This window comes from Chanodichthys erythropterus, chromosome 14 (assembly GCF_024489055.1).
Source record: "Chanodichthys erythropterus isolate Z2021 chromosome 14, ASM2448905v1, whole genome shotgun sequence".
Classification (NCBI taxonomy): Eukaryota; Metazoa; Chordata; class Actinopteri; order Cypriniformes; family Xenocyprididae; genus Chanodichthys; species Chanodichthys erythropterus.
In genome coordinates this window covers 38,312,348-38,339,245 of record NC_090234.1, presented here as the reverse complement: position 1 = coordinate 38,339,245, position 26,898 = coordinate 38,312,348, and the positions used below count along the sequence as shown (strand labels likewise).

Below are 26,898 nucleotides of genomic sequence, written 5' to 3'. Positions count from 1 at the left end.
AGAACTTGCTATGTAGTTTAACAACCTGATTTGCATCAAATGTTTTGTTTCAAACCAGTTTGAACACTTACATTTATTTCAGTATATAGCTAGCACCTTTGTCATTAAATATCTTAATCGCTAACTAATGTTTTAAGTCACATAAATTATTATAACTACTTCAATGATTAATGTCTAACATTGCCACTTAAAGTGAGTGCTGTTCAGACTAAATTTGACTAAAAACTTTATTGTTTGTTAACATTATGTAAGGTAATAGTTAACATGATCTGACAGTAACAATGTAGGCTACTAATAAAACGGTAACACTTTACAATACGGTTCATTAGTTAACATTAGTTAACTACATTAGTTAACATGAACTTATACAGCATCTATTAATCTTTGTTAATGTTAATTTCAGCATTTACTAATACATTATTAAAAGCTTGTTAACATTAGTTAATGCACTGTGAACTAACATGAACAAAGAATGAACAACTGTATTCTCATTAACTAACACTAACGAAGATTAGTAAATACAGTAACTACTGTATTGCTCATTGTTAGTTCATGTTAGTTAATCCATTAACTAATGTTTAACAAATGAACCGTATTGTAAAGTGTTACCAATAAAACTTTATCTTTGTTCATTTCTATTCTTGTAGTAAAACATAGTTCACCCAAAAATTTTAATTCTGTCATTTACTCCCCCTCAAGTTGTTCTACACCTGTACACAAAAGATATTTTGAAGAAGATGGGTAACCAAACCTGTTGACTTCCCCATAGTATGGAGAAAAAATAATAATATGGAAGTCAATGGGGCTCATCAACAGAAGAAACTCATACAGGTTTGGAACAACCTGAGGGGGAGTAAATGATGACAGAATTTTCATTTTAGGGTGAACTATCTCTTTCAGGTACTATCAATGCACAACTTTATGTTTGTAAATTAACATTAACCAAAGATTGATAAATGCTGTCAGATTGGTTGATTTTCTTTAGCTCATGATATATGCATTAACTGATGTATATAAGGTTACTGTAAAGTGGCACCACCAAAGTATGGATGCAGACACTCGACTTCCATGTGCCAAATGTTGTTTTATGGCTTCAGTGATATTTTCATTCTGATAAGGGAGAATGTTTAAGTACACACTTCTCCTTTTTTTTTTTTACTGTAATACTATACATTTAAAATGTTAAACGCTATAATACAACATTTAAATCTGTATTTGCAAAGTGTTCGTTGTATTGACAATCATTTAATTCTGAAATATGAAATGCTGTATATGGCCTCTGAGTTTCCTAAAAACACACAAGCCACAATCTTCCACCCTTGTTTGTAATGCAATAGTTCAGCAACAGAAAGTCAAACAGACGTCTGGGGAGGAAGTGCACTCACTGTCTCGCTGGATGGAGTGGGTTACAGTCACAGTTTCTGAGCTGGATATTTTCCCTTGAATGAATTCTTCCTGAAAGAATGGACCAAGATAAAGACGGCGCTGCACCTCATGGGTAAGCTCTCTTAGGAGCACTTTTTTCAAAAAGGTGTTTATTGGTTCTCTAAATAGTACAGATTGCATTATAAATGAAATAGTAGTTTCATGTCAACTCAAGTCACCTTTATTTTTATAGCACTTTACATAATAGAAATTTTTAAAGCAGCTTCACAATAATAAAACAGGAAAGTAATAGAATTAATAATGCAAACTTAATCAAATATGAGACCAATTCTGCTGTAAAGCAGATCCTACAGTCATTATTCAGCCCTCAGTGATTATTTTGTTAACTTCAATAACTGTAAAGTTCACTCATTATGAAATAAGTTTAATGCAGCTATAAGCAGCTCTACTGAAGACAATAGTGGCTTTATTCAGCTTGAGTCCAATATTGATTCAGTTTTGTTCAATAATAGTTCCAATGTTGCAAAATAAATTTGCAAAAAAAAAAAAAAAAAAACTGATTCAGCTATAAAGCAGAAGACAATAGTGTCACTATTCAGCTCGGTTCAATTCAGGTTTTGTTCTCATCTAGCGTGAGTGCAGTTAAATCAGTAATATTGTTACAAATGAAGTATCCCCAACTAAGCAAGCCAAAGGCAACAGTGACAAAGAGCCCAAAATCCATCGCGTGACAGAAATGGAGAAACCTTGATGTCTAATAAATAGTCATTTAGCAAATGCTTCTATCCAAAACAACATATAAAATAGGCCTATACTTACAATTTTAAAATTAACTTGCTCATAGGCCCAATGGTGACAGCTCTAGTTTCAGCTGCAAACTTTCCAACCTTTCTATTCAGTTCCAGTTCTTAAAGGGATAGTTCACCCAAAAATGAGAGAACTCTCATCATTTACTCACCCTCAAGAAGTTGCAAACCTGTATGAATTTCTTTCTTCTGTTGAACACAAAGGAAGATATTTGGAAGAATGTCAGTAACCAAACAGATATCGCCCCTCATTTACTATCAAAGTAGAAAAAATAAATACTATGGTAGTCAAATGGGGATGAGATCTGTTTGGTTACTGACATTCTTCATTTTTGGGTGAACTATCCCTTCAAAGGTGCTACAGAGGATATTTTCGTCGACTGAGAAACCAAAGACTGTTAGTGAGTTTTTGAAATGAGCGCATGCGTAAGAACAGCCCCCCTCCTTCACAGCTCATTTCGAGGGAACGCCTCCCAAAACTCGTGCACGAGTATTGGAACACGAGTGTTTACCACCGGCATTCACTGTGTCGTGTTAGTGGATTCATTATGTCGGACTCACCGCAGGTAACTCATAATCTGCAGTTGTTACTCCTGTCTCCTGACAAAAACATTGCATGCGGCGCCTGTGGAGTGTGGAAAGTTACTGGAGCGCGCAGCTGCGCTCGTCTCTGACAAGGATCGTCATGGCAGTGATTGACAAGCCAGAGAGCCAATCGTTTATGCGATGATCGCGGTAAATGATTGGCTGATGTTTTTAAGGCCCTACCTCGTGCACAGATGATGTTAATATTATTCCTTTCAGTGCACCTAATAAATAGTCTTTTATCAGTTAGTAAAGACAGTTTCAAGTAATATTGCAAAAATGTATAAAACAAAACATCCTCTCTAGCACCTTTAACTACTAGGGCTCATTATTATAAGGAAAATGCATGAAAGAGAGACAAAACGAGACCCGGGACCACAAAAGCAGTCATAAGCGTAATTTTTTTTTAAATTAAGATTTATATATCATCTAAAATCTGAATAAAAAAGTTTTCCATTGATGTATGGTTTGTTAGAATAGGACAATATTTGGCAAAGAAACAACTATTTGAAAATCTGGAACCTGAGGGTGCAAAAAAAAAAATCAAAATATTGAGAAAATTGCCTTTAAAGTTGTCCATATGAAGTCTTTAGCAATGCATATCCACTCACAAAAATAAATACAAGGAAATTTACAAAATATCTTCATGGAACATGATCTTTATTTAATATCCTAATGATTTTTGGCTGAAAAAAAAAAATCGATAATTTTGACCCATACAATGTATTGATGGCTATTGCTACAAATATACCCATGTGACTTATGACTAGTTTTGTGGTCCAAGGTCACACAAATGGGCAAAAAAAGTATATATGGTTAGGAGTGGGAGGAGTGCTTTTTAATGGTCTGATATTCCAATGTGTTTTTGCAGCAAAAAGTTTGGAATTAAAGGGAAGAAGAAACACAGGAAAGGACACAAGGGTGTTGTAATTGCAAACAAAAGTGCTCTAGGTAAGACCATGAAAGCAAACACGATGTTATGCAAGTAAAGATGTAGAACATTTAATGAGGATTAACTGCATGGTTTTGTTGACACACAATTTAAATCCATTAATTCAGACATATAACAGCTGATCCTGATCTACTACAGAAGGTTTAAAATGCCTGTAAAACAATTCTGACTGAGCTGGTTTAATCTTTATATTTTAGAGGCCGAGTATGAAACCGTTCCGGGCGAACCAGACGTGGTAGACGTACCACAGCCTGAACTCGCTGAAGAGTCCACCTCGGCACACGTTTCCTTCAGACAGATTGCTAATACTAAGAGGCACTTCCTATTTTCCTCTCCAATCTTTCCACAGTGTAAAGTGTTCATTCTTGTAGTTTATGTATGACATCTTCATTTAACTTTTTTGTACTTAAAAGGTGTAAACCTGTGGCCAGGATCTTGGAAGCTGAAAGCAAACCACAACATTTCCAGGTAGAATTCAATATAATTTTAGTAAAAGTTGCAGTTTTTTTGAAATGGTAAAATTGTTACCCTTAATAATGAAAGATTGCTGAAACCTGTTATGCTCTTCCTAAGATCTCCATCAATATAACAGAGGCTAGGCAGCTGATTGGGGATAACATAGATCCTAGTGTTGTGATTGAAATTGGAGATGAGAAAAAGCAGACGTCTGTGAAAGAAGGAACCAACGCTCCCTTTTACAATGAGGTGGTCATACTGTCCAACTGGACACTCTCTGAAATAATGGCATTAATGGCAAGAATTTTAATAATAATAATTGTCTTCTCATGCCCAACAGTATTTTGTGTTTGACTTCTTTTGCAATCAAGACATCTTTTTTGACAAAGTCATCAAACTATCAGTAAGTACATGTGTAAACAAAATGGTTTTCTTGGCATAAGCTGGCAGAGCTTACATTAGTGTACTTCTCTCAAAGGTTATGCACTCAAAGATCATGAAGAGCTTCTGTGTGGGAACGTTCAAGATTGATGTCGGGACGGTTTACTCCCAACCTGGTAAATGCACCTTTTCTTTAGATCTGGTCTCAGATTTGGATTATTGGTTACTCTGCTTGTAAAACAATAAATCGTGCCCTTGCTGTGCCAGGCCATCAGTTCATCAATAAGTGGGCCACGCTCACAGACCCCGCTGACATCCGCACAGGGGTGAAAGGGCACTTGAAGTGTGATATCAGCGTGTCAGGAAAGGGAGATGTTGCACTGCCGTCCCAGAAGTTCAGTGATGCAGAGGAACAGATAGACAAGTAAGATCAATAATTTTTTTATGGCATAATAAAGACTGGATGTTGAATGTGCCCAATGTATCTCATGATGTTAAAAATGTTTGTCCTCTCGCAGGCACCTCCTGCTTCCTGAAGGCTTAAGCCCTGAACGGCCATGGGCTCGGTTTTACGTGATAGTGTACCGAGCGGAAGGCCTTCCCAGAATAAACTCCAGTATTATGGCCAATGTGACCAAAGCCTTTGTTGGAGACACGACAGCCCTCATAGATCCTTATGTAGAGGTGTCATTCTTCGGTCAAGTTGTAAGCTCACAATCCAGTGCTTAGTACAAAACAAACACACTTAAAGGGTTAGTTCACCCAAAAATGAAAATTCTGTCATTTATTACTCACCCTCATGTCGTTCCACACCCGTAAGACCTTTGTTCATCTTCGGAACACAAATTAAGATATTTTAGTTCATATCCGATGGCTCCGTGAGGCCTCCATAGGGAGCAATGACACATAAAGGTACTAAAAACATATTTAAATCTGTTCATGTGAGTACAGTGGTTCAATATTAATATTATAAAGCGATGAGAATATTTTTGGAGCGCCAAAAAAAACCCCAAAATAACGACTTATTTAATGATGGCCGATTTTAAAACACTGCTTAATGAAGCATCGCAGCATAAATGAATCAGTGTGTCGAATCATGATTTGGATCGCGTGTCAAACTGCCAACGGCTGAAATCACGTGACTTTAGCACTCCGAATAGCTGATTCGATATGCTGATTCATTTGTGCTCCGAAGCTTCCTGAAGCAGTGTTTTGAAATCGGCCATCACTAAATAACTCATTATTTTGGGTTTTTTTTGGTGCACCAAAAATATTCTCGTCGCTTTATAATATTAATATTGAACCACTGTACTCACATGAACCGATTTAAATATGTTTTTAGTACATTAATGGATCTTGAGAGAGGAAATGTCATTGCTCCCTATGGAGGCCTCACGGAGCTATCGGATTTCAACTAAATTATCTTAATTTGTGTTCCAAAGATTAACGAAGGTCTTACGGGTGTGGAACGACATGAGGGTGAGTAATAAATGACAGAATTTTCATTTTTGGGTGAATTAACCCTTAAAAGGGGTAGTTCGTAAAAAAAATTTCATTTTAATTTTGTATTTATGATTTTAGTCATTTTATGTATTGTTTTCATTTTTTATTAGTTTTATTTTTATTTAAAATATTTCTTTATAGATTCATTTTTCCTTTTTTTGTAATTTTAGTTCTTTAGTTTAAACATATTTATATCAGTTAGTTGCCGAGACAAGATTTCTAACTCAAACTTAAAAAAAAAAACTTAAATTAAAGTTAAGTTTTTCATTAATAGCCTTTTAATTTTATTTCAGATTTTATTTCTTTATTATCTCAAACGATTTTTAATAGTTTTAGCTAACAGTACACTGTCCTCATGTAATTTCAAACCTAGGCCTATAGGCCAAAAAAAATCAGAAATCGTAATTTCTTCCATACAACAACAGGTCATTTTGAGCAGGACAAAAACAAAAATGTAACATATAAATGACTTATAAATATATAAATAGTTCTTAGTCCAAGTCGGTTCTTTTTCGGCATTGGACGCCATGTCAAGAAAGTTTGAAAGGTTTAAATGTCACGCGTCTCGAGCGTTGAGTTCTTTTTCGTTTGATGCGCGGCGTCGCGCGCTTTTTAAGACAAGAACGCGACCTGTGTGAACGACCTGTTTTTTGGCGGTTTTATTGGTTTTTGTTTGTTTGTTTCCCTGGGTAAGTGTGGTTATAGCAAGAGCTGTGTAAGATTCTTCCGAAATCTCTTTCCGACACTCGTTTTCTTTCCTGATTGAAAGGGCAGGACGTCTACTCAGAAGAGCACAGCAGAACCAGTATGGAACGAGCAGGTGGTGTTTAAGGAGATGTTTCCTCCACTGTGTCAAAGACTGAAAATCCGGGTTCTGGATGAGGGAAGCATGAATGATGTGGCCATTGGGACTCATTACATTGATCTGCACACCATCTCAAACGACAATGATGGAGACAACGGTTTGCCATTTCATTACTTTGTTAAAAAAGTAGTAGTTTGGAATTATAGGCACCAATTTAAGTGGCACCAAAAGTATTTGGACACCTTGGTCACATTTAAAAATGTCTGAATGTTATTGTATTAGAAAAACAATATACAACATAGCCTATCAAATCAGTGGCATCTGCAAACAAATGATTTTAGTTAGTTACCCTATTCTTTCATCGTTCATTGCTCTTCTCAAGGTTTCCTGCCCACATTCGGACCGGCATGGATCAACCTCTACGGCTCACTTCGTAATTCCACACTGGTGGACGACAGCCAGGAGCTGAACGAGGGTGTTGGAGAGGGGGTGTCTTACAGAGGCAGGGTTTACATAGAACTGGGTGTGGACATCCTGTCTGGAGGTGCTGAATCTAAATCCCTGCTTTCAAAGATCAGTCTGAAAGATACCAAGGGAGGGAAAGCAGTGGGGAAAGATCCCAAAACTGGGACGGGAGCTGGAGGTGAGGAGGATAAGTCCAAAACTATAGGACCCGAGGTGATGGCAGTGGAGCCCACACAGAAGGTGTGTGCAGCAGTCGCTTTCCTTTTTACTCCATTCTTTAATCTGTCAGTTTTTTATCCCCCCATCCTTTTTACATACTTTTCCATTATATTAAATCTACCCAAGTCATTGTTTAACTTAAATTTAGATTAACGACGAAGACATGGAAACCTTCCTGCTCTTTGGCTGTGTGTTCGAGGCTTCCATGATTGACAGAAGAATCGGTGATAGACCTATCAGCCTTGAGTTCACCATTGGTAAACATGACAGAATTTACATTCAACAACCTAAAAGGCACTATCCACAAATAGGCTCAAAATAGGGTTCGAAACTCTTACCATGACCAGAAAAAGTAATGAAGTTAGAAGTTTGCTTAATCTTAAGCAATTTTTATTTTTATTAAAGGTGCTAAAAACTCAAAAACTCACTAACAGTCTTTGTTTTCTCAGTCGACAAAAAGATCCTCTTTAGCACCTTTGAAGGGATAGTTCACCCAAAAATGAAAATTATCCCATGACTTACTCACCCTCAAGCCATCCTAGATGTATATCACTAAATTCTTTCAGAAGAACACAATCGGAGATATATTTAAAAATATCCTTAGTCCTCCAAGGTTTACAATGGCTATAACGCGTACATCATGGCATTGTGTACTACATCACGGAAGTTTACACTTTTTGGACATGCGTCGAATGTGTCAGGGTGAGTAAATCATGGGATAATTTTCATTTTTAGGTGAACTATCCCTTTAAAAATCTTGGTTACAGGATTGAACAGAGCTTGATGGTTACAGCTCCTTTTGAGCATCAATTCTAAATCTTGTGGTAAACTGATCGCACACAATATGTCGGACACAGATAAATATGTTTTTTTGCAGTTAAATTACTTAGAAATAAAAATAGCTATAATGTGCTGAGTGTTGGGTAAGTTACTCTAAAAAATGTATTATTAGCTACTAATTATGTCTTCAACAGTGTAATTAGATTACTATACTAATTACTGTCTAAAAAGTATTGCATTGCTTATTACTAATTCATTTCTAAATCCCATATCAACCTCAACCAGTTGAACAATGCAAGAATAGATGAATAGATGAAACTGCTCTTATATTTCTTTCAAATAAATAATATTAAATTGCATAATTTATTCTTGAACTGACCAAACTTATTTAAAGGGAGAAGTTTACATAAAAAATTTATGTTAAAATGTATGTTTTTCATGTTAAATAAATAAAAAAAATAGAAGAAATATATATATATATATATATATATATATATATATATATATATATATATATATATATATATATATATATAGTCTAACATATTTCATGCAATTACTTCAGAAGTAACAAATTAAATTACAGAAGAGTTAAAGGTACAATTTGTGATATTTTTTTCCGCTAGAGGTCGCTAGAAGCCTATTCAAAACAAAGGCGTAGTTTGAAGACGCCAAGTTTTAGAGCGGAAACTTGGGATATGTGGTCTCCATCTCAACGGACGGTGCAAAAGAATAGGTATTGGAGTCTGGAAGAACTCATGTTCGTGGATGCAATTATTAACGTTACTGTAGTATGAAGCAGAGCAGGACCGAGTGTTGCGGGAGCTGAACGAGGAGCTGGAGCGATTGATCAACACACGCCTCACGAGCAGCGGGGCTTTTATTATGACACAGCCGCCGGCGCCGCTTCCGCTTTTCCGGTCATGAGTTTACGGGAGCTGTCCTTGTCGACAGAACCAGCGGCAGATGGTAAACAGTAATTATGTTCCATAAATAATTAACACAATCCACCATAAAACGTGCAAGAAGTAAATAAGGAACTGCTTGAAGCAAGCTAGTGGTTTTCTGGACGCTAGACACTACTTCCGCATTTGTCCACGACACTGTTGTCATGTGGTTTCTACGTCAGTAAAGGCGGTAACAAAGGTAACTGACGTCATTGACAGGCGACAGCACTGCCCCGTGTCACTGTTTAGAATGGGAATTTTTCTCATGATTAACAAGTAGTTGAAAACATTAGAGATATTGTTAGTAATCAGCTGGACAAAATACATAACACTAGCCTAGTGGTTTTTGGATATTTTACTGCAAAGATTTTACATATTGTACCTTTAAGAGTAATCCCGTTTCTTACTTTTTCAAGGCAAAGTAATTAAATTACAGCAATGAATTACTTAGCAATACATTAAACACACTGAATGTATTTAAACAGATTGTGTCAAAATTATGATATTGTTATATGATTTTAGGATTGAGTATTTTGAGAAGGCATGATAGATGTCATTATTATGACCCCTTTAAATGTGTACTTCTTTTTTCAGGTAACTTTGGGAATTTAATTGACGGTGCTGCACCGCCTCCTTCAAAGAAAAAGCTTGAGGATGTGTCCCTTACCACTCCTCTTCTGGACACCACAGAAACAATGACGTGCAAATCTACTACAACACCAGAGAGACCTCTTTTCGGAGATGCACAGAGGTGCTCAGATCATAAAACAACTTTATACCTTCATTAAATAATGGGGAATACTTTATTCATGTGCAAAACTGGACAGATAATCTTGTTTTGTGCAGGCACTACATGCATTTACCCATCACAGCGCAAAAGCCCTGTGTGTATGTTTATAGCAGCTGGGAGGATCGAGCTTACCGACTCCATCACGCCAACATGCTGGACACAATCGCCCTGATGTTTGTATGTGAGCCTTCAACACAACACATGTTGTTTTATTACATTACAGTGTGATCAGCTAGTACTTCATGTGGTTATTTTCAATTAATGCTTGTCAGGAGGAGGGAATCGCTAAGGTGGCAGAATTGGATAAAATGTTGTCTCCAGAGGCATGGTCTCTCATGCACCATGTTCTTCGGGAATTTAGTAAAGATGCGAGGTAGGTCCTAAAGACCCTAAGGGAATTAACAGAGATATTCAGTGATACAAGAACAAAAGCAGATCCTATAACACACTTTACATCTTGTAGGCCTCAAAGAAATGTATTATTATAATTATTTTCACCTGAGGTCCACTTTATATGTTAGTTAAGTTTTTTGTTCCATTATTGTACCATAGATGTGATGGTGAACCAAGTTTCTAAACACCCAGTAGGTGTCACTGTTGTGTCAGTTTAGATGGAAGAAGTTCTGAAATTTGAACGTTTCTTATTTTACAAGATGATAAAAAAATATTGCTCATGAGCCCTATAAAATTATAGTTCACCCAAAAATGTAAATTCTGTCATTATCATTTACTCACCCTCATGTCGTTCCAAACCTGTATAACTTTCTTTCTTCTGTGGTTCTTTCTTTCTTTTTTTGACCCATACAGTGAAAGCCAATGTAATTTTGGACCCAATTGACTTTCATTGTATGGAGAAAAACAGTTGAAAACATTATTCTTTTGTGTTCCACAGAAGAAAGAAAGTCATTCATGTTCAGAACAACATAAGTGTGAATAAATAATGACATAATTTTAATGTTTGGGTGAACTATCCCTTTTTTATAAAGGCTTTCTTTCTTCCTTCCTAATGTCCACACATTATTGAAATTCCACAACTGTATCCTAATTATGTTTATGCTGAATGTAACGGCATGTTTATTGCAGAGAGTTTATTGCTTTTGCTGAGAAGAAGGTGAAGGGAAGCAACTTGACCTTACTGGACAAAAAGAGGCTCACTCTGTGCAAACAGGAGCTGGTGGGTTTCATTTATACATGCTCTCATAAGCTGCTTTTTATAGACCTCTATTTATAAAACTTCAGAAGAGCTCTCTGTCTTTTATTAATCCTGTATGACTATGAATTATTGTGTTATCATTACTCCACTATCTAGCCCTCATTTAGTCAAAAACACCAAAATTGAATAAAAAATGTGTAATGAAATTAATTTGTAGGTGCACTATAAATTTGTCTGCAAAACTAGTGTCAAGCATTTAAGTGTATGTCTTTAAATTAAAAAGATTTTTAAGATCATAAGAACATAAATTCTGTCAAGAATAAGTATTTAAATGTTTGACTGGAAGTGTATGTATATTTGGCTAATCTTTGATTTTCTGCTCTTCAGGAGAGTATGACTGAAGTAGCAGGAGGACTTCTTGAGCCCAAAAGGAGACCTTTGACTGTAAAAGAGATGCTGCTGGAAGTCCAGAAAATTAAAAAGAAACTGAGATTTCTGGTGGAAGAGGTTGTTATTTTGTGTCATTATGTTATATACAAATCCTTGAACTGTTATATGTGTAGTGTAAGTCTACATCATTACTAATATAACTCTTCATCTTTTGCCTGTCTCAGCCTCAGCACACTTTACCAGATGTGTTTGTGTGTCTGGTCAGTAATAACAAGCGTCTGGCTTATGCAAGAATCCCTGCTCGTCACCTGCTCTTCTCTGAAAGCCCAGAGCAGAGAGGCCGAGACTGTGGGAAGATCAAGACTCTGTTCCTCAAGGTTTGAACTCTGATATCAAATGCTAAACTCTGGCTTTAACCTGTAACTTTTAAAAGGAAACATTCATTACATATTCATAAAAATGTGTATTTCAGCCTCCTGGGAAGCGTGGACCGGGGTGGACCGTCCAGGCTAAACTTGATGTGTACTTGTGGCTGGGGACTTGCAGAGATTCATCCTGCATGTTGAAAGATCTCCCATCAGGCTTTGAACTGGAAGGCGTCTCATCTGAGGACAGGACTGGCCCTCCTCCTGAGTATTTACGCTACACAGGCAAGATTGCTCAGCGCTCAATGTTGCAAGGAAGAGTTATTTTTCTTTGTCTATGTTTCTTTTTCTATGTAAGATATTGATTGGCATGTTGTCTTGCTGTTTGGCCCTGTTTGTTGTTGGTACACAGAGAAGCACATGTTCCAGCTTAGGGCTCATATGTACCAGGCTCGTGGTCTCATCGCAGCAGACAACACTGGCCTCTCAGACCCCTTTGCCTGGGTGTCTTTTCTGTCCTATAGCCAAAACACTGGTGTAAGCATGAGTTTATGTGATCTATTGTGCAGAGTACAAGTACAGATCCAATGAAGTGCAGTTAACATCTAACCAGAAGTGCTATATATATATATATATATATATATAAAATCCACCTTATTCCTACACCCCATTGCGCTTTGCGCTAATTGTAGGTCTAACTTCTTTTAAGCTGTAAATAATCAGTGAACGGTTTGCTCTATGAATGCAATAATACGTTTTTGTTTTAACTGGGTAAAATGAGATGACATTATTCTACTCACCTTTCAACCATTGGTTATTAAAAGGACATTTAAAAGTGTAAAAGCATCAACAAGGTACTTTCAACAGGCCATGAATAACCCCAAAAGTGTGATTCTTTCCACAGCAATAACGGACAGGTTAAATATCACTGTAGTAATATATATCTGTATTATGTAACGTACGTTGCCTTAATCAAGAATGTTCATTAACTTCAGCATTGCATGATACTATTTCAAAGTGATTTCCATCATTTTGACAGATAATAAATTGTATTTACCTATGGAAAAAAAAAAAAAAAAAAATGGAAAAACGAGAGATTCTTTATGCATTCCAGTGAATTATTAATGGGATATATTGCAAATTAAATCAGGAGAACATGCCACAAATGTGCAGTATTATGTTATCCTTTTTTGTACTATTACAGCAGAATGCAAAGGGAAAAAAGAAAATAATAATGAGGAAAAGAATGCAGCGACTGAAAAGAGCTCTTGCCATAGATATTCTTGTTATAACGTCGTGTTAAAATACCAATTGTTACGTAATTCTCATGATGTCTGAAAATAAAACATGAAAGGAAAATTGATATTCAGTCAAACTAGACAGATAAACTTTATTTGTAGGACAACCTTATGATTTGAAATGATTCATTTCTGTCTTTTTGAATGGAAGTTCCCCAAATTGGAAGTGCCACCCATAATTCAAAACATTGCAGGCTCGCCAGGAATAAGGTGGATATATATATATATATTACTTAGAATATTATGTTCTATAAAAAAGTGCAAGGTTTTGAGGTAAAGTACGTTAAGTGAATCTGTTGTCAAAGAATATTTTAGAAAATTTATATCACAAATACTCTTTGATTCTGCATAATTAGTCACAAAAGATAAAATTGCCACAAAACAAATAACCTTATAATGTGAAAAGGTTATTCATATTTGTCCAAATTGTAATTTTTCAGATCATCAAGCAAACATTGACTCCCACGTGGAATCAGCTGATTCTGATAAATAACGTGTCTCTGTATGGAGGGCTTTCTGAAATAGTCCAGGAGCCCCCGCTAGTTGTGATTGAAGTGTATGATGATGATGCAGTGGTAAGGAAAGCACATTCACCTAAGTATACAGACCACAAATGTAGTACTTCTCTAATGGTTCTGTAATTGAATTGAGTTTGAATTTAAATTTTTATATATATATATATATATATATATATATATATATATAAAATTTTTTTTTTTTTTTGCATTATTTATCAGTCTGTCTTAAATGCTGTGACCTGTTTGCTCTCTCCAGGGTACAGAGTACCTGGGGTCAACAGTGGCTGTTCCTGTAGTCAAACTGTCAGACGAGCAATACTCCCCTCCTCAGCTGCAGTACAGTCCATTGTTCTGTGGCGGCCTGTCAGGAGGAGACATACTGGGAGCCTTTGAACTCATTCAGGTCTAGTCTTAAAAATAATAAGTTATGTATGTGCTCTACAAGTTTGTATAATCTAATGCAGAAACTAATATGGTGTCTGCTGTTTGTCTTACCCATGATGCTGTAGATCTCACAGTCAGGAGAGAACAAACTCCCTGATTTAGATGAGCCAGATGGAGGGGTTATTCCTGTACCTTCATACATCCGACCTGTGCTTTGCAAGTACAGAATTGAGGTGCAAAATCTATAACTTACTGTCTATATGTAAAGTACAAGAAAAAGCAAAACAAGGGGAAATTCTTATTAAAATATATTGCATTGTTCTTTAGTTTAGCTGACCGCTGTAAAAATGCATAGATTTCAAGCAGTGAATTGGAAACAATACATATCTTTTCATAATGTGAGTCAGATTTTGAGATTTGTATGTTTACAGCCATTTAATTTCATACATTGATAATGGATGCTTTATTGGTGTTTTCTTTTAGAGATATTGGTGGTTGTTAGTCATTTGAATTCCTAGCCCATCATTATTCTTGAAAATCATTAATGAACTATTTATTTTATTTATTTATGTATATGGAAGAAATCATACAGATTTAAATAATTCAGGTTTAACTCCCACCAGTACACTGCACTGTGTAAACCTGAACATCTTTCACTTGTCAGCTTGGGACTTGTACTTCAGAAAACTTTTGTAGTCAGCTTTTTCTGCTGGTATCAAACTACTATAATCTTGACTCATCTACCATTTCCCAAAAGTGCTGTGTATTCCTCTTAGCTGTATCTTTTAAAAGCATCTCAATATCTCATAGACTAAACTGCATGATAATAGTTGGAAATAGTCCTTTGGTCTATGTATCAGGTCTCACTATTATTTGGTGTCACGCTTGTTTTTAAAATTTGTAATTTTGGTATGTGTAACATGGATCTACCATTTTGAGAATGTTAATGTAGCTTTTTTCAGTGTATACTATAAGTGCTTTGTCTGTACTTTGAATACAAGTATTGTTGAGTTTTGTTTGTACTTTGAGTACAAGTATTGTTGAGTTTGTATTTATGTGCACTGCAGGTTTTGTTCTGGGGCCTCAGAGAACTGAAGAAAGTTCAGCTCTTATCTGTCGATCGGCCTCAAGTTTTTATCAAGTGTGCAGGAGCAGGCGTCAACTCCTCAGTGATACAGAGTTACAAGAAAAACCCAAACTTCACAATACTTGTGGATGCCTTTGATGTGGTTAGTCAACTGCTTCAACAACAGGGTTCTGTGTTTAATGTTGACATATATGGTGTTGTCCCCATGGCCTTGCTCATGTGATTCATCGCTGTTGATCTCATCACTGGTGTTCTGCTGATCTCAGCATGTCTGTGACCGCTGTTTTTAGGAGCTGCCTGAAGACGAACACCTCCTCCCTCCTCTTACCATCACCGTGGTAGACTGGAGGGCCTTTGGACGGAGCACACTTGTGGGTAGTCATATGATCAACAACTTGGCGTTATTCAAGCACATCCCTTCACCGATCCAACAACCTCAACAGGAGGCCAGAAACATAGCAGGTAACGCACATCCCAGTTACAGTCACAATAACAGCCCTAATTAATGAAAAATAAACAGTCAAACAGAGACCACAGTTCTTCATTAATGTCTCATCAGATTTCTTCAACAAAAAATCAAACACGATCTAACCTATACAACTTGTACCAAATACTTAATGTCTTGGGAAAATATTATGATCCAGAGCCCCCAGTAATGTATAATATAATATGGTATGTATTGGACTTGGGCAGGGATGCTCAATACCTGTTTACACCTGGTATTAGGATGCATTTTGGTCAATTGGATCACAAATGGACGATGCTAAAAACAGGTGTAAACAGGGTTTAAAACTTTTTGAGCTTGTCCACTTTCAACCACTTCCAGAAGTAGTTGTTGAACGCATTCAACTGGATTGCATTGTAGTGTAGACACTGATGTGGTCAAACGTGTTTGAACAGCCAAAAAAGAGCACCTGCTCTCCGCCTACTGACCTAATGCATAAACATTATTGGAAGCGCGCTAACCAGACGGGATTTAAACTTTGTCGGCTAGAGCCCCAAGTTTGGTTTGAAGATGAAAAATGTACCAAGCACAATGTTCTCTCACCATTCCTGGAGCCATATTCACAAAACATTTTAAGGCTAAAAGTAGCTCCTAACTTAACGATTTAGGAGAAACTCTTAAAAATAATGTGCGTGTACATTTTTGCTCTAAAAGTATTTCACGAAGAATTTTAGCACTAAAACTAGCTCCTAAATCTGTGAAAAGTTAGGAGTCCTCTTGACTACTCCTAACTCCTAAGTCATTAAGACCAAATCACAAACAATCCTAAAATGGTTGTTTCCAGCAGTCTGCCTCATCAATCCGCCCAAAGACACTGTATGCATTGAGGCAAATAGGTGATCCTGAGCTTTTTTATCATAAATGCAATAATTATTTTGATTTTTAGATTTTAATCTGCGATGACACAACATAAAGGTTAATTTATGTACAGGCAAAATGTATTGAATGATGGAGAAGAAAACATTATGGTAAAGTTGAAAATAATATCCTATCGTTGGCGGCGATTGCCTTGTGGGCAGCTCGGGTGACCAGAGCTTGAGTTCCGGCTCATGGACCTTTCCTGATCCCGTTCCCCTTTCTCTCTCCAACTTTGCTTCCTGTCTACTCACTGTCCTATCATAATAAAAAGGCAAAAACGGCAAACATAAACCTTTGAAAATAACTAAATATATAAATAAAAAAGAAAATAATGTCCAATTAAGTTCAGAACACTTACAAATGATCGAATAGAGTAAAAGAGAAAAATAAGCGTATTTGGCGTGCTGTCCGAGGGGAGGCTAACTGAGTCAGCTGTGTTATATATATATATATATATATGCCTCCTCTCCAGCTGATTAGATAGACCATCTGAACGTGCTCCTCTCGAACTTTGTTTATAAAACGTCACTTTTCGCTTGAATTCTGCAATTTTTCGAGATGCAGACATGTAAACAGGCTGACAATTAGCTGAACATATACTTGTTTAATTAGTGACACTTAGCCTACATTTTAAAATCTTCATTTGTATATGGCAACATTTTTATTTTAAAATCTTTATTTTAATATGGCAACATTTTTATTTTAAAATCTTTATTTTAATATGGCAACATTTTTATTTTAAAATCTTTCTTTGAATATGGCAACATTTTTATTTTAAAATCTTCATTTGAATATGGCAATTTTTTTTATTTTAAAATCTTTATTTGAATATGACAACGTTTTTATTTTAAAATCTTTCTTTATTTGAATATGGCAACATGATACCTTCCTGACAGAGACTCCTCCCCTATCAGCCAATCACTGTGGTGATATTTAGTAAGTGTGTTGACATCTTCCTTAGCAACGAGGTCAACCCCACCCTTACTCTTAGCTTAAGACTTCTCTCTATTCCTTAGTAAAAGTTTGTCTCAGCAGCTTTGTGAATAGGCTTTAAGAGAAAACTCTTAGCTAAGAACATTTACTGCTATTTAGGATCACTCATAGTGGTAAGATTAAATGTTTTGTGAATACGGCCCCTGATTTCTAACACGGACTCTCAGCATTCGGCATGGTCTTGTGGCTGTAAGAGCAAAAACGAAAGCTGCTCTGCTCCATATGTTTTTCCATCGTCTCCGCTCGCGTTCATAAGTAAACTGCGTGAGCTTATTTCTTCAATTAGATCAAAAGATCTGGAAAAAGCCCATACATTTACCTGCCCATAGACCCTCCCCTCTATGAAATCAGGACAGAAGTGGTCAAAAGTTGACAAAAGAGACGGTGTAAAACACCAGGTGTAAACAGGAATGCGTCTCCCTCGTCTACTTGAGATCCGATCCACCATAACGCATCTTAATACCAGGTGGAAACAGGGCCTTAGTTCCAAATCTGCTCAAACACATCTGTCCGTTTTATTAAATCCCTAAACCTTGTTGATAAAATTCCTCAGTGAATCTGAACAATAAAAATGATTGCCTAAATCTAATTAAAAGTATGGTTTGTTTTTCTCCTGTAGTGTCTCTGCTGTCTCTGCAGCAAAGTGTTGTGCCACCGCCAAACGAGGAGATCGCCATTGAAATAGAGCAGGAGGAGATAATCAACCCTCCCCCCAAAACTGAGCCTGACTTCCAGGACCAGAAGGTTTGTTTTTATTTGGTTTAACTAAACATTTTGAGAAAACATTAGATTGTGAATATTACCAAATATGTAAATCAAACTTCCAGCTTTTCCCTCCAGTTTAATCTATGCCCCTGATTCCTGGAAATACATATGTATAAGTAGAAGCATATAAAAACACTATGTACTATAAAACCCTTCGTCATTGCCAGGTATCGAAAAAGAGCAAAAGAAGATCTACTAAAAGGAAGAAACGCACCACGGCTGATGAGTCTGCTGATAACGTCATCGATTGGTGGTCGAAATACTATGCATCAATGCAGAAGGTCCAGCAGGTACACTTCTAAACATGTTTGTTAGCAGCATATAGTTTTATTTGTCTTGTTTTTTTGGTTTTTGCTAACTAGTTGTTTTGTACCACAACTTCTTTCTTAGGCAAAGCAAAAGGAAAACAATCCATTTCCACTGCTCTTTGAAAATAGTAAGTGATATCTGAGTTAATTCCAGAATCAGTCTTGTCCTCTGGATCATGTAGTCACATCATGCTCCAGCTTTAGTCAAACATGCCCACATTATGATGTATTTCAGTAACTCCTCTGGAGAACATTATTTCCGAAGGATTGATCAATCTGGGTAAGAATGATTGGGAGACTGTTCATTGCATGGTCCTCCTCTTTTGCTGCGGTCAACAGGATTGCAGAATGTTTTGTTCCCTATGCAAACTGTGCATTAGCATAAATGCTGTGCATTAGCTTAAAAATGTGAATGGAACATTTAAATTTCCACATAGTCATTTAAAACTTCAGCAAATGCTGCTTACAAGAGATCACACAACATTTTGCAATCCCAGTGTGCCCAGATCTGCACCCCTTTTTAGGGGTTTTGTGCACACACGCCACCGTTCAAAAGTTTGGGGCTGGGTCATTACGATTTTTTAATGTTAATGAAAGAATTCTCTTCTGGTCACCAAGGCTGTGTTCATTTGATCAACAATACAGTAAATATTATGAAATATCATTTAAAATAACTGTTTTCTCTTTTAATATATATTTTAAAATGTAATTTATTCATGTGATGGCAAAGCTTAATTTTCAGCAGTAATTACAGTCTCCAGTGTCACATGATCCTTCTAATATGAATTCTAATATGAATAATGAAAAAGTATTTAATTTCTTTTTTTTTAAATCATACTGACCCCACACATTTGAATGGCAGTGTATAACAGCTTACTAATTTTTGCAGTCTATATAAGCATTAGTGCTGCCTATGTTTCCTGTTATTGACAGTACATTGGGAAGTTGTCAGCCGGTTGGTTTGTTTTGGGTGTTTAAGACACTTAAAGGTACAATATGTAAAATCTTTGCAGTAAAATATCCAAAAACCACTAGGCTAGTGTTATATATTTTGTCCAGCTGATTACAATATCTTTAATGTTTTCAACTAGTTGTAAATAATGAGAAAATTCCCATTCTAAACAGTGACACGGGGCAGTGCAGTCGCCTGTCAATGACGTCAGTTACCTTTGTTACCGCCTTTACTGACGTAGAAACCACATGACAACAGTGCCGTGGACAAATGCGGAAGTAGTGTCTAGCGTCCAGAAAACCACTAGCTTGCTTCAAGCAGTTCCTTATTTACTTCTTGCACGTTTTATGGTGGATTGTGTTACTTATTTATGGAACATAATTACTGTTTACCATCTGCCGCTGGTTCTGTCGACAAGGACAGCTCCCGTAAACTCATAACCGGAAAAGCGGAAGCGGCGCCGGCGACTGTGTCATAATAAAAGTCCCGCTGCTCGTGAGGCGTGTGTTGATCAATCGCTCCAGCTCCTCGTTCAGCTCCCGCAACACTCGGTCCTGCTCTGCTTCATACTACAGTAACGTTAATAATCGCATCCACGAACATGAGTTCTTCCAGACTCCAATCCCTATTCTTTTGCACCGTCCGTTGAGATGGAGACCACATGTCCCAAGTTTCCGTTCTAAAACTAGGCGTCATCAAACTACGCCTTTGTTTTGAATAGGCTTCTAGCGACCTCTAGCGGAAAAAAATCACATTGTACCTTTAAACTGCTCTTTGGTGGAAGTGATAAAAACATATTTAATCTACTTTTAATCTCTTAAAAACTGTTTAACTTTAAAGTCTGTTAGACTGTGTGCATGTTATTTTGATCTGTTATTTTCTGCTGTATCTTTAGCATCAGGTCTTAAGGACAAGAAAAAAGAGATGAATTACAAGAATGTTATAGAACAGCCCAGGCTTGCAACATTACAGGTGAAACATGCAATTACTGTCTATATATTAAATTTGTATTTATTCCTCAAACAGATGTGCAGACTCACTTTTTAATCACTCCAGGTGTATGACAAAGAACTGGAGGCAGAGTTTGGGCCTTTTGATGACTGGGTTAAAACCTTTGAACTCTACCGAGGAAAGGCCAATGAGGAGGACGGCTCTGCTGATGAGAGACTTGTCGGGAAGTTCAAGGTAAACTGGTTTCGCATGTAGAACCATAACATGCATGGAGGCTTTTTAAGATCCAGGTCACAGAATTATCATAATTGATTGCTCCATCAGGGCAGGTTCTGTCTGTACAAGATGCCAGAAATGGATGATGAGGAAGAGGATGGATATTTGGATTCTGGGCAGTTTAAAATAAACCAGGGTATTCCTCCAAACACTGCAGTAGACGTCCTGATCCGTGTGTACATAGTTGCAGTAAGTGCCTTTCATATTTTTATACAGGAATATTGATGCAAACTGATATTGGTTGATTTTTGGTAATTGTTACTTATCGTTTGTTCATGCATTTCAATGGATCTAGTGTCACTAACAAAAACGTAACAGCATAAATTTTCGGACCAGAACAACTCTACTGTTCAAGAGTTTTTGTTTCTTTTTTTTTTTAAAGAAATTAATAGTTTTATTTTGGAAGAATGCATTAAATTGACATTTATAAAAATGAAATTTCTATTTCAAATAAATTATGTTGTTTTAAACTTTCTATTCATCAAAGAATCCTGTAAAAAAGTGTTTTCAACATTGATAATAATAAAAATGTTTCTTGAGCACCAAATCAGCATATTAGATTGATTTCTGAAAGATCATGTTATTTCACACTCTTATGCTTGTTAAGGCCTTCAACCTGCACCCTGCGGATCCAGATGGCAAAGCAGACCCTTACATAGTGCTGAAACTTGGGAAAACTGAGATCAAAGACAGAGTCAATTACATCCCAAAGCAGCTCAACCCAGTGTTTGGAAGGTGAACAAGCACAATGATTGAGAAATTCACTTTGAAATTCTATTAACTCATTTCATTGTGTTTCATTTTCTATCAATCTACCTCTCCTGCTCAGATCCTTTGAATTTCAAGCCACTTTCCCCAAGGAATCCCTGCTAACGATTCTCATCTATGACTATGACACTATTGGTGGTGATGATTTGATTGGAGAAACACAGATCGATTTGGAGAACCGTTTTTACAGCAGGCATCGAGCTACCTGTGGTCTGCCTGCTGAATATGCCATGTGAGTGTTTATATTGTTACATTTACGGTCTTCTCAAATTCGTTTGATGCCCACTCTTGATGCATCAACTGATGATTTCATGTCACCTAGTGAGGGTTATAATGCATGGAGAGACTGCATCAAGCCAACGGACCTGTTGATTAAGCTTTGCAAAGAAAACAGACTAGACAACCCTCACTTTTCTCCAGGACACATTACCATAGGAAACAAAGTCTTCACGGGGAAAACTGTATTTGCTGATGAAGGTATGTCACTCTTTTGGTTTACATCATGATGTTGATTAATAACTAAAGGAGCAATGTGCTTGCTGCTGCTTCACAGATCAGATGGTGGAGTCCTTCGAGCACTTGGCTCTGAAGGTACTGCACAGGTGGTCTGAGTTGACCAGTGGGGCCTGTAAACTTGTCCCAGAGCATATTGAAACTCGTGCACTCTACCTCAAAGACAAACCAGGAATAGACCAGGTAATGTGTGTTGTTAGAGGCTTATGCAACCTTAATTCACTATATATACATTTAGAATGCATATATAAGCAATTTAAGGTGGCAGAGTGATTGTAATAATTGTCCATTTGCATGTTCCTCAGGGCCATCTGCAGATGTGGGTGGACATTTTTCCAATGGATATGCCTCATCCTGGCCCTCCTGTGGACATTTCCCCTCGCAAACCCAAAGGGTGAGCTGAAGATCCATAAAACCATTTTACTGGGTTGTGCAGTAAAGTTAGTAGTGGTTTGTGTAATCTTTTTTTTTTATTTTTTTTATAAAGGTATGAACTGAGAATCATTATCTGGAACACTGAAGATGTAATACTAGAGGACACCAACTTCATTACAGGACAGCAGTCAAGTGACATTTATGTCAAAGGGTAATATTAGTAGATTACAATCATCATTGAAAATGCTTAATTTTTTATATATTGAAAAAGTCTTTCAATATGCACTACTGTTCAAAAGTTTAGGGTCAGTAAATTAATGCTTTTAATCTGCAATGAAGCAATAAAGTGATCTTAAGTGACAGTTAAGACATTTATAATGTTACAAAAGATTTCTATTTAAAATAAATGTTGTTGTTTTGAACTTTCTCTTCATCAAAGAACGTTAAAAATATCACGATTGCCAAAAAAAAATAAGCACAGTTTTCAACCTTGATAATAATAATAAATGTTTCTGAACTATCATGTGACTGAAGTAATCACATAACAGGAATAAATTAAATTTTAAACAGCTATTTTAAATGGTAATATTACTGTTTTACTGTAAAAAAACAAAAAAACAAAAAACAAAACTGCAGCCTTGGTGAACATGAGACTTTAAAAAAAAAAAAAAAAAATATATAAAATTTTACCAACCCCAAACTTTTGAACTCTAGTGTAGGTACTGAACTGTTGCAGGTGGAACTGTATATGTTTAATTAATGCTTTCTAATATTCCTAATACATAACATTATGATTTAAGAATATTTTTCCTGCAACATCAGAATTAACAGTAAAATCTGAGGAATTTCATGTGTTCTTCAGGTGGTTAAAGGGTCTTGAAGATGACGGCCAGGAAACTGATGTACATTACAATTCTCTGACCGGAGAGGGCAACTTCAATTGGCGCTTTGTGTTCCCCTTTAACTACCTGCCAGCTGAGAAAGTGGTGGTGGTTCAAAAGCGAGAAAACATCTACTCTTTGGACAAAACTGAACAGAAGATCCCTGCAGTCCTTGTGATGCAGGTGTGGGACTTCGAGAGACTTTCTTCTGATGACTTCCTGGGTAAAAAATCTCTCTCTCAAATGCACTCTGCAATTTACCATTACACACAACACAATATACGCATGGTTTTGAGAGAACATATGTGACGCACACACTATTTTGTGTGACACTCATTTGTAACACTCATTTTGGCCCATTACTGCATCTTTCACTTATTATTTGCGATCTCGCTGTTTGAAGCCCCTGTCATGGGAAATCTCTTGTGAATAATTAAGCAAAGCGTCTTATAATTATGAATAATTATGAGACACACATGAGTCATCACCGTACTACTATACAATTGACTTGAAGATTAATTTAAACCTGAAGGTAGAAAATAGCGCAAAAAAGACTAAAATGAACTAGTTTTCTCCTAGATATTAAAACTAACGGATGGTAACATTGTCTTCTATCATGTTCAACACACATAACAATGTCAGAAATATTGGGTTTAGGTCCCTTTAACATCTGTTTATACAGTGCATCTGGAAAGTGTTCAGAGCACTTCACTTTTTCCACGTTACAGCCTTATTCCAAAATGGATTCAATTCATTATTTTCCTCAAAATTCTACAAACAATACCCCATAATGACAATGTAATGTAAAAGAAATTTGTTTGAAATCTTTGCAAATGTATTAAAAAAATAAATAAAAAATCACATGTACAAGTATTCACAGCCTTTGCCATGACACTCAAAATTGAGCTCCGATGCATCCTGTTTCCACTGATCATCCTTGAGATGTTTCTACAACTTGATTGGAGTCCACCTGTGGTAAATTCAGTTGACTGGACATGATTTGGAAAGGCACATACCTGTCTATATAAGGTCCTACAGTTAACAGAGCATGTCAGAGCACAAACCAAGCCATGAAGTCCAAGAAATTGTCTGTAGACCTCTGAGACTGGATTGTATCATGGCACAGATCTGGGGAAGGATACAGAAACATTTCTGCAGCATTGAAGGTCCCAGTGAGCACAGTGGCCTCCATCATCCGTAAATGGAAGAAGTTTGGAACCACCAGGACTCTTCCTAGAGCCGATCTGAGCAATCGGGGGAGAAGGGCCTTAGTCAGGGAGGTGACCAAGAACCTGATGGTCACTCTGACAGAGCTCCAGCATTTCTCTGTGGAGAGAGGAGAACCTTCCAGAAGAACAACCATCTCTGCAGCACTTCACCTGTAGTGGGCCTGTATGGTAGAGTGGCCAAACGGAAGTCACTACTCAGTAAAAGGCACATGACAGCCCGCCTGGAGGACTCTCAGACCACGAGAAACAAAATTCTCTGGTCTGATGAAGCAAAGATTGAACTCTTTGGCCTGAATAAGCATCATGTCTGGAGGAAACCAGGCACCGCTCATCACCTGGCCAATACCATCCCTATATCATCATACTGTGGGGATGTTTTTCAGTGACCGTAACTGGGAGACTAGTCAGGATTGAGGGAAAGATTAATGTATTAGCAATGTACATAGACATCCTTAATGAAAACCTGCTCCAGAGCACACTGGACCTCAGACTGGGTCGAAGGTTCACCTTCCAACAGGACAACAACCCTAAGCACATAGCCAAAATAACAAAAGAGTGGCTATGGGACAACTCTGTGAATGTCCTTGAGTGGCCCAGCCAGAGTCCAGACTTGAACCCGTTTGAACATCTCTGGAGAGATCTGAAAATGGCTGTGCACTGATGCTCCCCATCCAACCTGATGGAGCTTGAGAGGTCCTGCAAAGAAAAATGAAAAATAGGTGTGCCAAGCTTGTAGCATCATACTCAGAAATACTGTAATTGGTGCCAAAGGTGCTTCAACAAAGTATTGAGCAAAGGCTGCTTATATACATGTGATTTTTTTAATTTTTTTATTATGGGGTATGGTTTATAGAATTTCAAGGAAAATAATTAATTTAATCCATTTTGGAATAAGGCTGTAACATAAAATGTGGAAAAAGTGAAGTGCTGTGAATACTTTCTGAATGCACTGAATAGGATTAAACCTCCTGATAGGATTAAACCAGTGCTGCCGGAGCACTGCTATCTTACAATAGCAGAAATACAAAATTATACCTAAAAAAAAAAAACCTTGGCTCAACATTTGTTAATACTTGATGGTCATTTTTATGTTTTTCTCAGGCTCAGTGGAGTTGGACCTGCATGGGTTTCCACGTGGAGCTAAATCAGCTAAAGCTTGTAAGATGGAAATGCTGACAGAAACCACAGAGAACATCTCTATCTTTCAGCAGAAACGCTCCAAAGGCTGGTGGCCCTTCATTAAATCTGGTGAACTCACAGTATGTGAATTAAATTATTTCAGTGGAGAAAAAAAAGTGAAAAAAGTATAGCTACATATTTGGAAGCATATGAACAATCAAAACTTTGACTATTGTATTTTTAATGCAATCACGTAAGTGATCAAATTAAGGCATGTTAAATCATCCATTTATATTTCGTCCTCTTGTAATTATAAGGTTCTATCTGACATTTTTGTCAAAATTGAGTTATTCACATATTCTTATTGTGTGACAACTTGTTTACATTATGTGTGTTTTTTTTAATGTTGTGTACATTTTGGGACTTTTTATTTAGAAAACAAAAAGGTTCTATCTACAAAATTGAATGGAATGCAAAACTTGTGAAACTCAATATCTCAAAACTGCTCAAAATGCAGATTGAACCTTATAATTCCAAGAGGATGATTAGTTCTGTACAAAACAATAGTATGTATGGGACTGTTCACCCAAACATGTGACCTAGTAAAACTATTATTGTATTTTAACTGTTTTTCATCCATAAGGGAAAGGTAGAAGCAGAGTTCCACCTCGTAACAGCTGAAGAGGCAGAGAAAAATCCAGTGGGCCGTGCACGAAAAGAGCCAGAGCCTCTAGAGAAACCAAAGTAATGGGACTAATACACTCAATACCTAGGGTTCATTCCAGTGATTACTAGGGTTGTCAATCAGTTTAAGAATATATAGGCCTATTTAATAAGAAAAATATGATTTGAATGAAATTGTTTGGTTTTGGGTTGAACTGTATATGTGAATTATTTAAGTTATTTCTCTTTTCTCTAGTCGTCCAGATACATCCTTCTCCTGGTTTATGAATCCTTTCAAGTGCTTCTTTCACCTGATCTGGGGGAACTACAAGAAATACATCATTGCTGGACTGGTGCTGTTGATCGTGACCTTGTTCCTGGTTCTTATCTTCTACACCCTACCAGGGGCGATCAGTAGTAAGATAGTCAATGGGTAATTAAACACCCATATAAAGTCACTGGACATAGTGGA

The 26,898-nt window shown here is 36.8% G+C and overlaps 1 protein-coding gene across 2 annotated transcripts; it reads left to right on the top strand.

Moving 5' to 3' along the window:
* Positions 1 to 1,222: 1,222 nt before the first annotated feature.
* Positions 1,223 to 26,870, top strand: fer1l6 (fer-1 like family member 6). Of its 2 annotated transcripts, XM_067408504.1 has the most exons (42): positions 1,223 to 1,498; positions 3,649 to 3,728; positions 3,927 to 4,044; positions 4,143 to 4,197; positions 4,303 to 4,434; positions 4,526 to 4,588; positions 4,664 to 4,742; positions 4,834 to 4,990; positions 5,085 to 5,271; positions 6,839 to 7,031; positions 7,257 to 7,579; positions 7,707 to 7,815; positions 9,880 to 10,036; positions 10,132 to 10,252; positions 10,348 to 10,448; positions 11,159 to 11,249; positions 11,616 to 11,735; positions 11,843 to 11,995; positions 12,091 to 12,268; positions 12,396 to 12,520; positions 13,722 to 13,856; positions 14,056 to 14,202; positions 14,309 to 14,416; positions 15,251 to 15,412; positions 15,561 to 15,732; positions 18,246 to 18,370; positions 18,559 to 18,681; positions 18,782 to 18,827; positions 18,935 to 18,979; positions 20,547 to 20,623; positions 20,708 to 20,836; positions 20,927 to 21,067; positions 21,486 to 21,613; positions 21,708 to 21,878; positions 21,969 to 22,123; positions 22,200 to 22,342; positions 22,465 to 22,553; positions 22,647 to 22,745; positions 23,397 to 23,638; positions 25,746 to 25,903; positions 26,407 to 26,507; positions 26,683 to 26,870. In XM_067408504.1, exons 1-42 carry the CDS (start codon positions 1,464 to 1,466, stop codon positions 26,861 to 26,863), a joined length of 5,454 nt encoding a protein of 1,817 aa, XP_067264605.1. In that variant the 5' UTR covers positions 1,223 to 1,463; the 3' UTR covers positions 26,864 to 26,870. The 2 variants fall into 2 exon arrangements, with proteins under 2 accessions (XP_067264605.1, XP_067264604.1); XM_067408503.1 differs by lacking the exons at positions 1,223 to 1,498; positions 3,649 to 3,728; positions 3,927 to 4,044; positions 4,143 to 4,197; positions 18,935 to 18,979 and having other exon boundaries at positions 4,265 to 4,434.
* The last annotated feature ends 28 nt before the right edge of the window (positions 26,871 to 26,898 follow it).

Bases quoted from the DNA above. Each gene is read 5' to 3' on its own strand.
- fer1l6 (XM_067408504.1), top strand. From the start codon at position 1,464: ATGGACCAAGATAAAGACGGCGCTGCACCTCATGG. The intron at 4,435-4,525 runs GTGGTCATACTG...CATGCCCAACAG, and splicing joins ACGCTCCCTTTTACAATGAG to TATTTTGTGTTTGACTTCTT. The intron at 22,124-22,199 runs GTATGTCACTCT...GCTGCTTCACAG, and splicing joins AACTGTATTTGCTGATGAAG to ATCAGATGGTGGAGTCCTTC.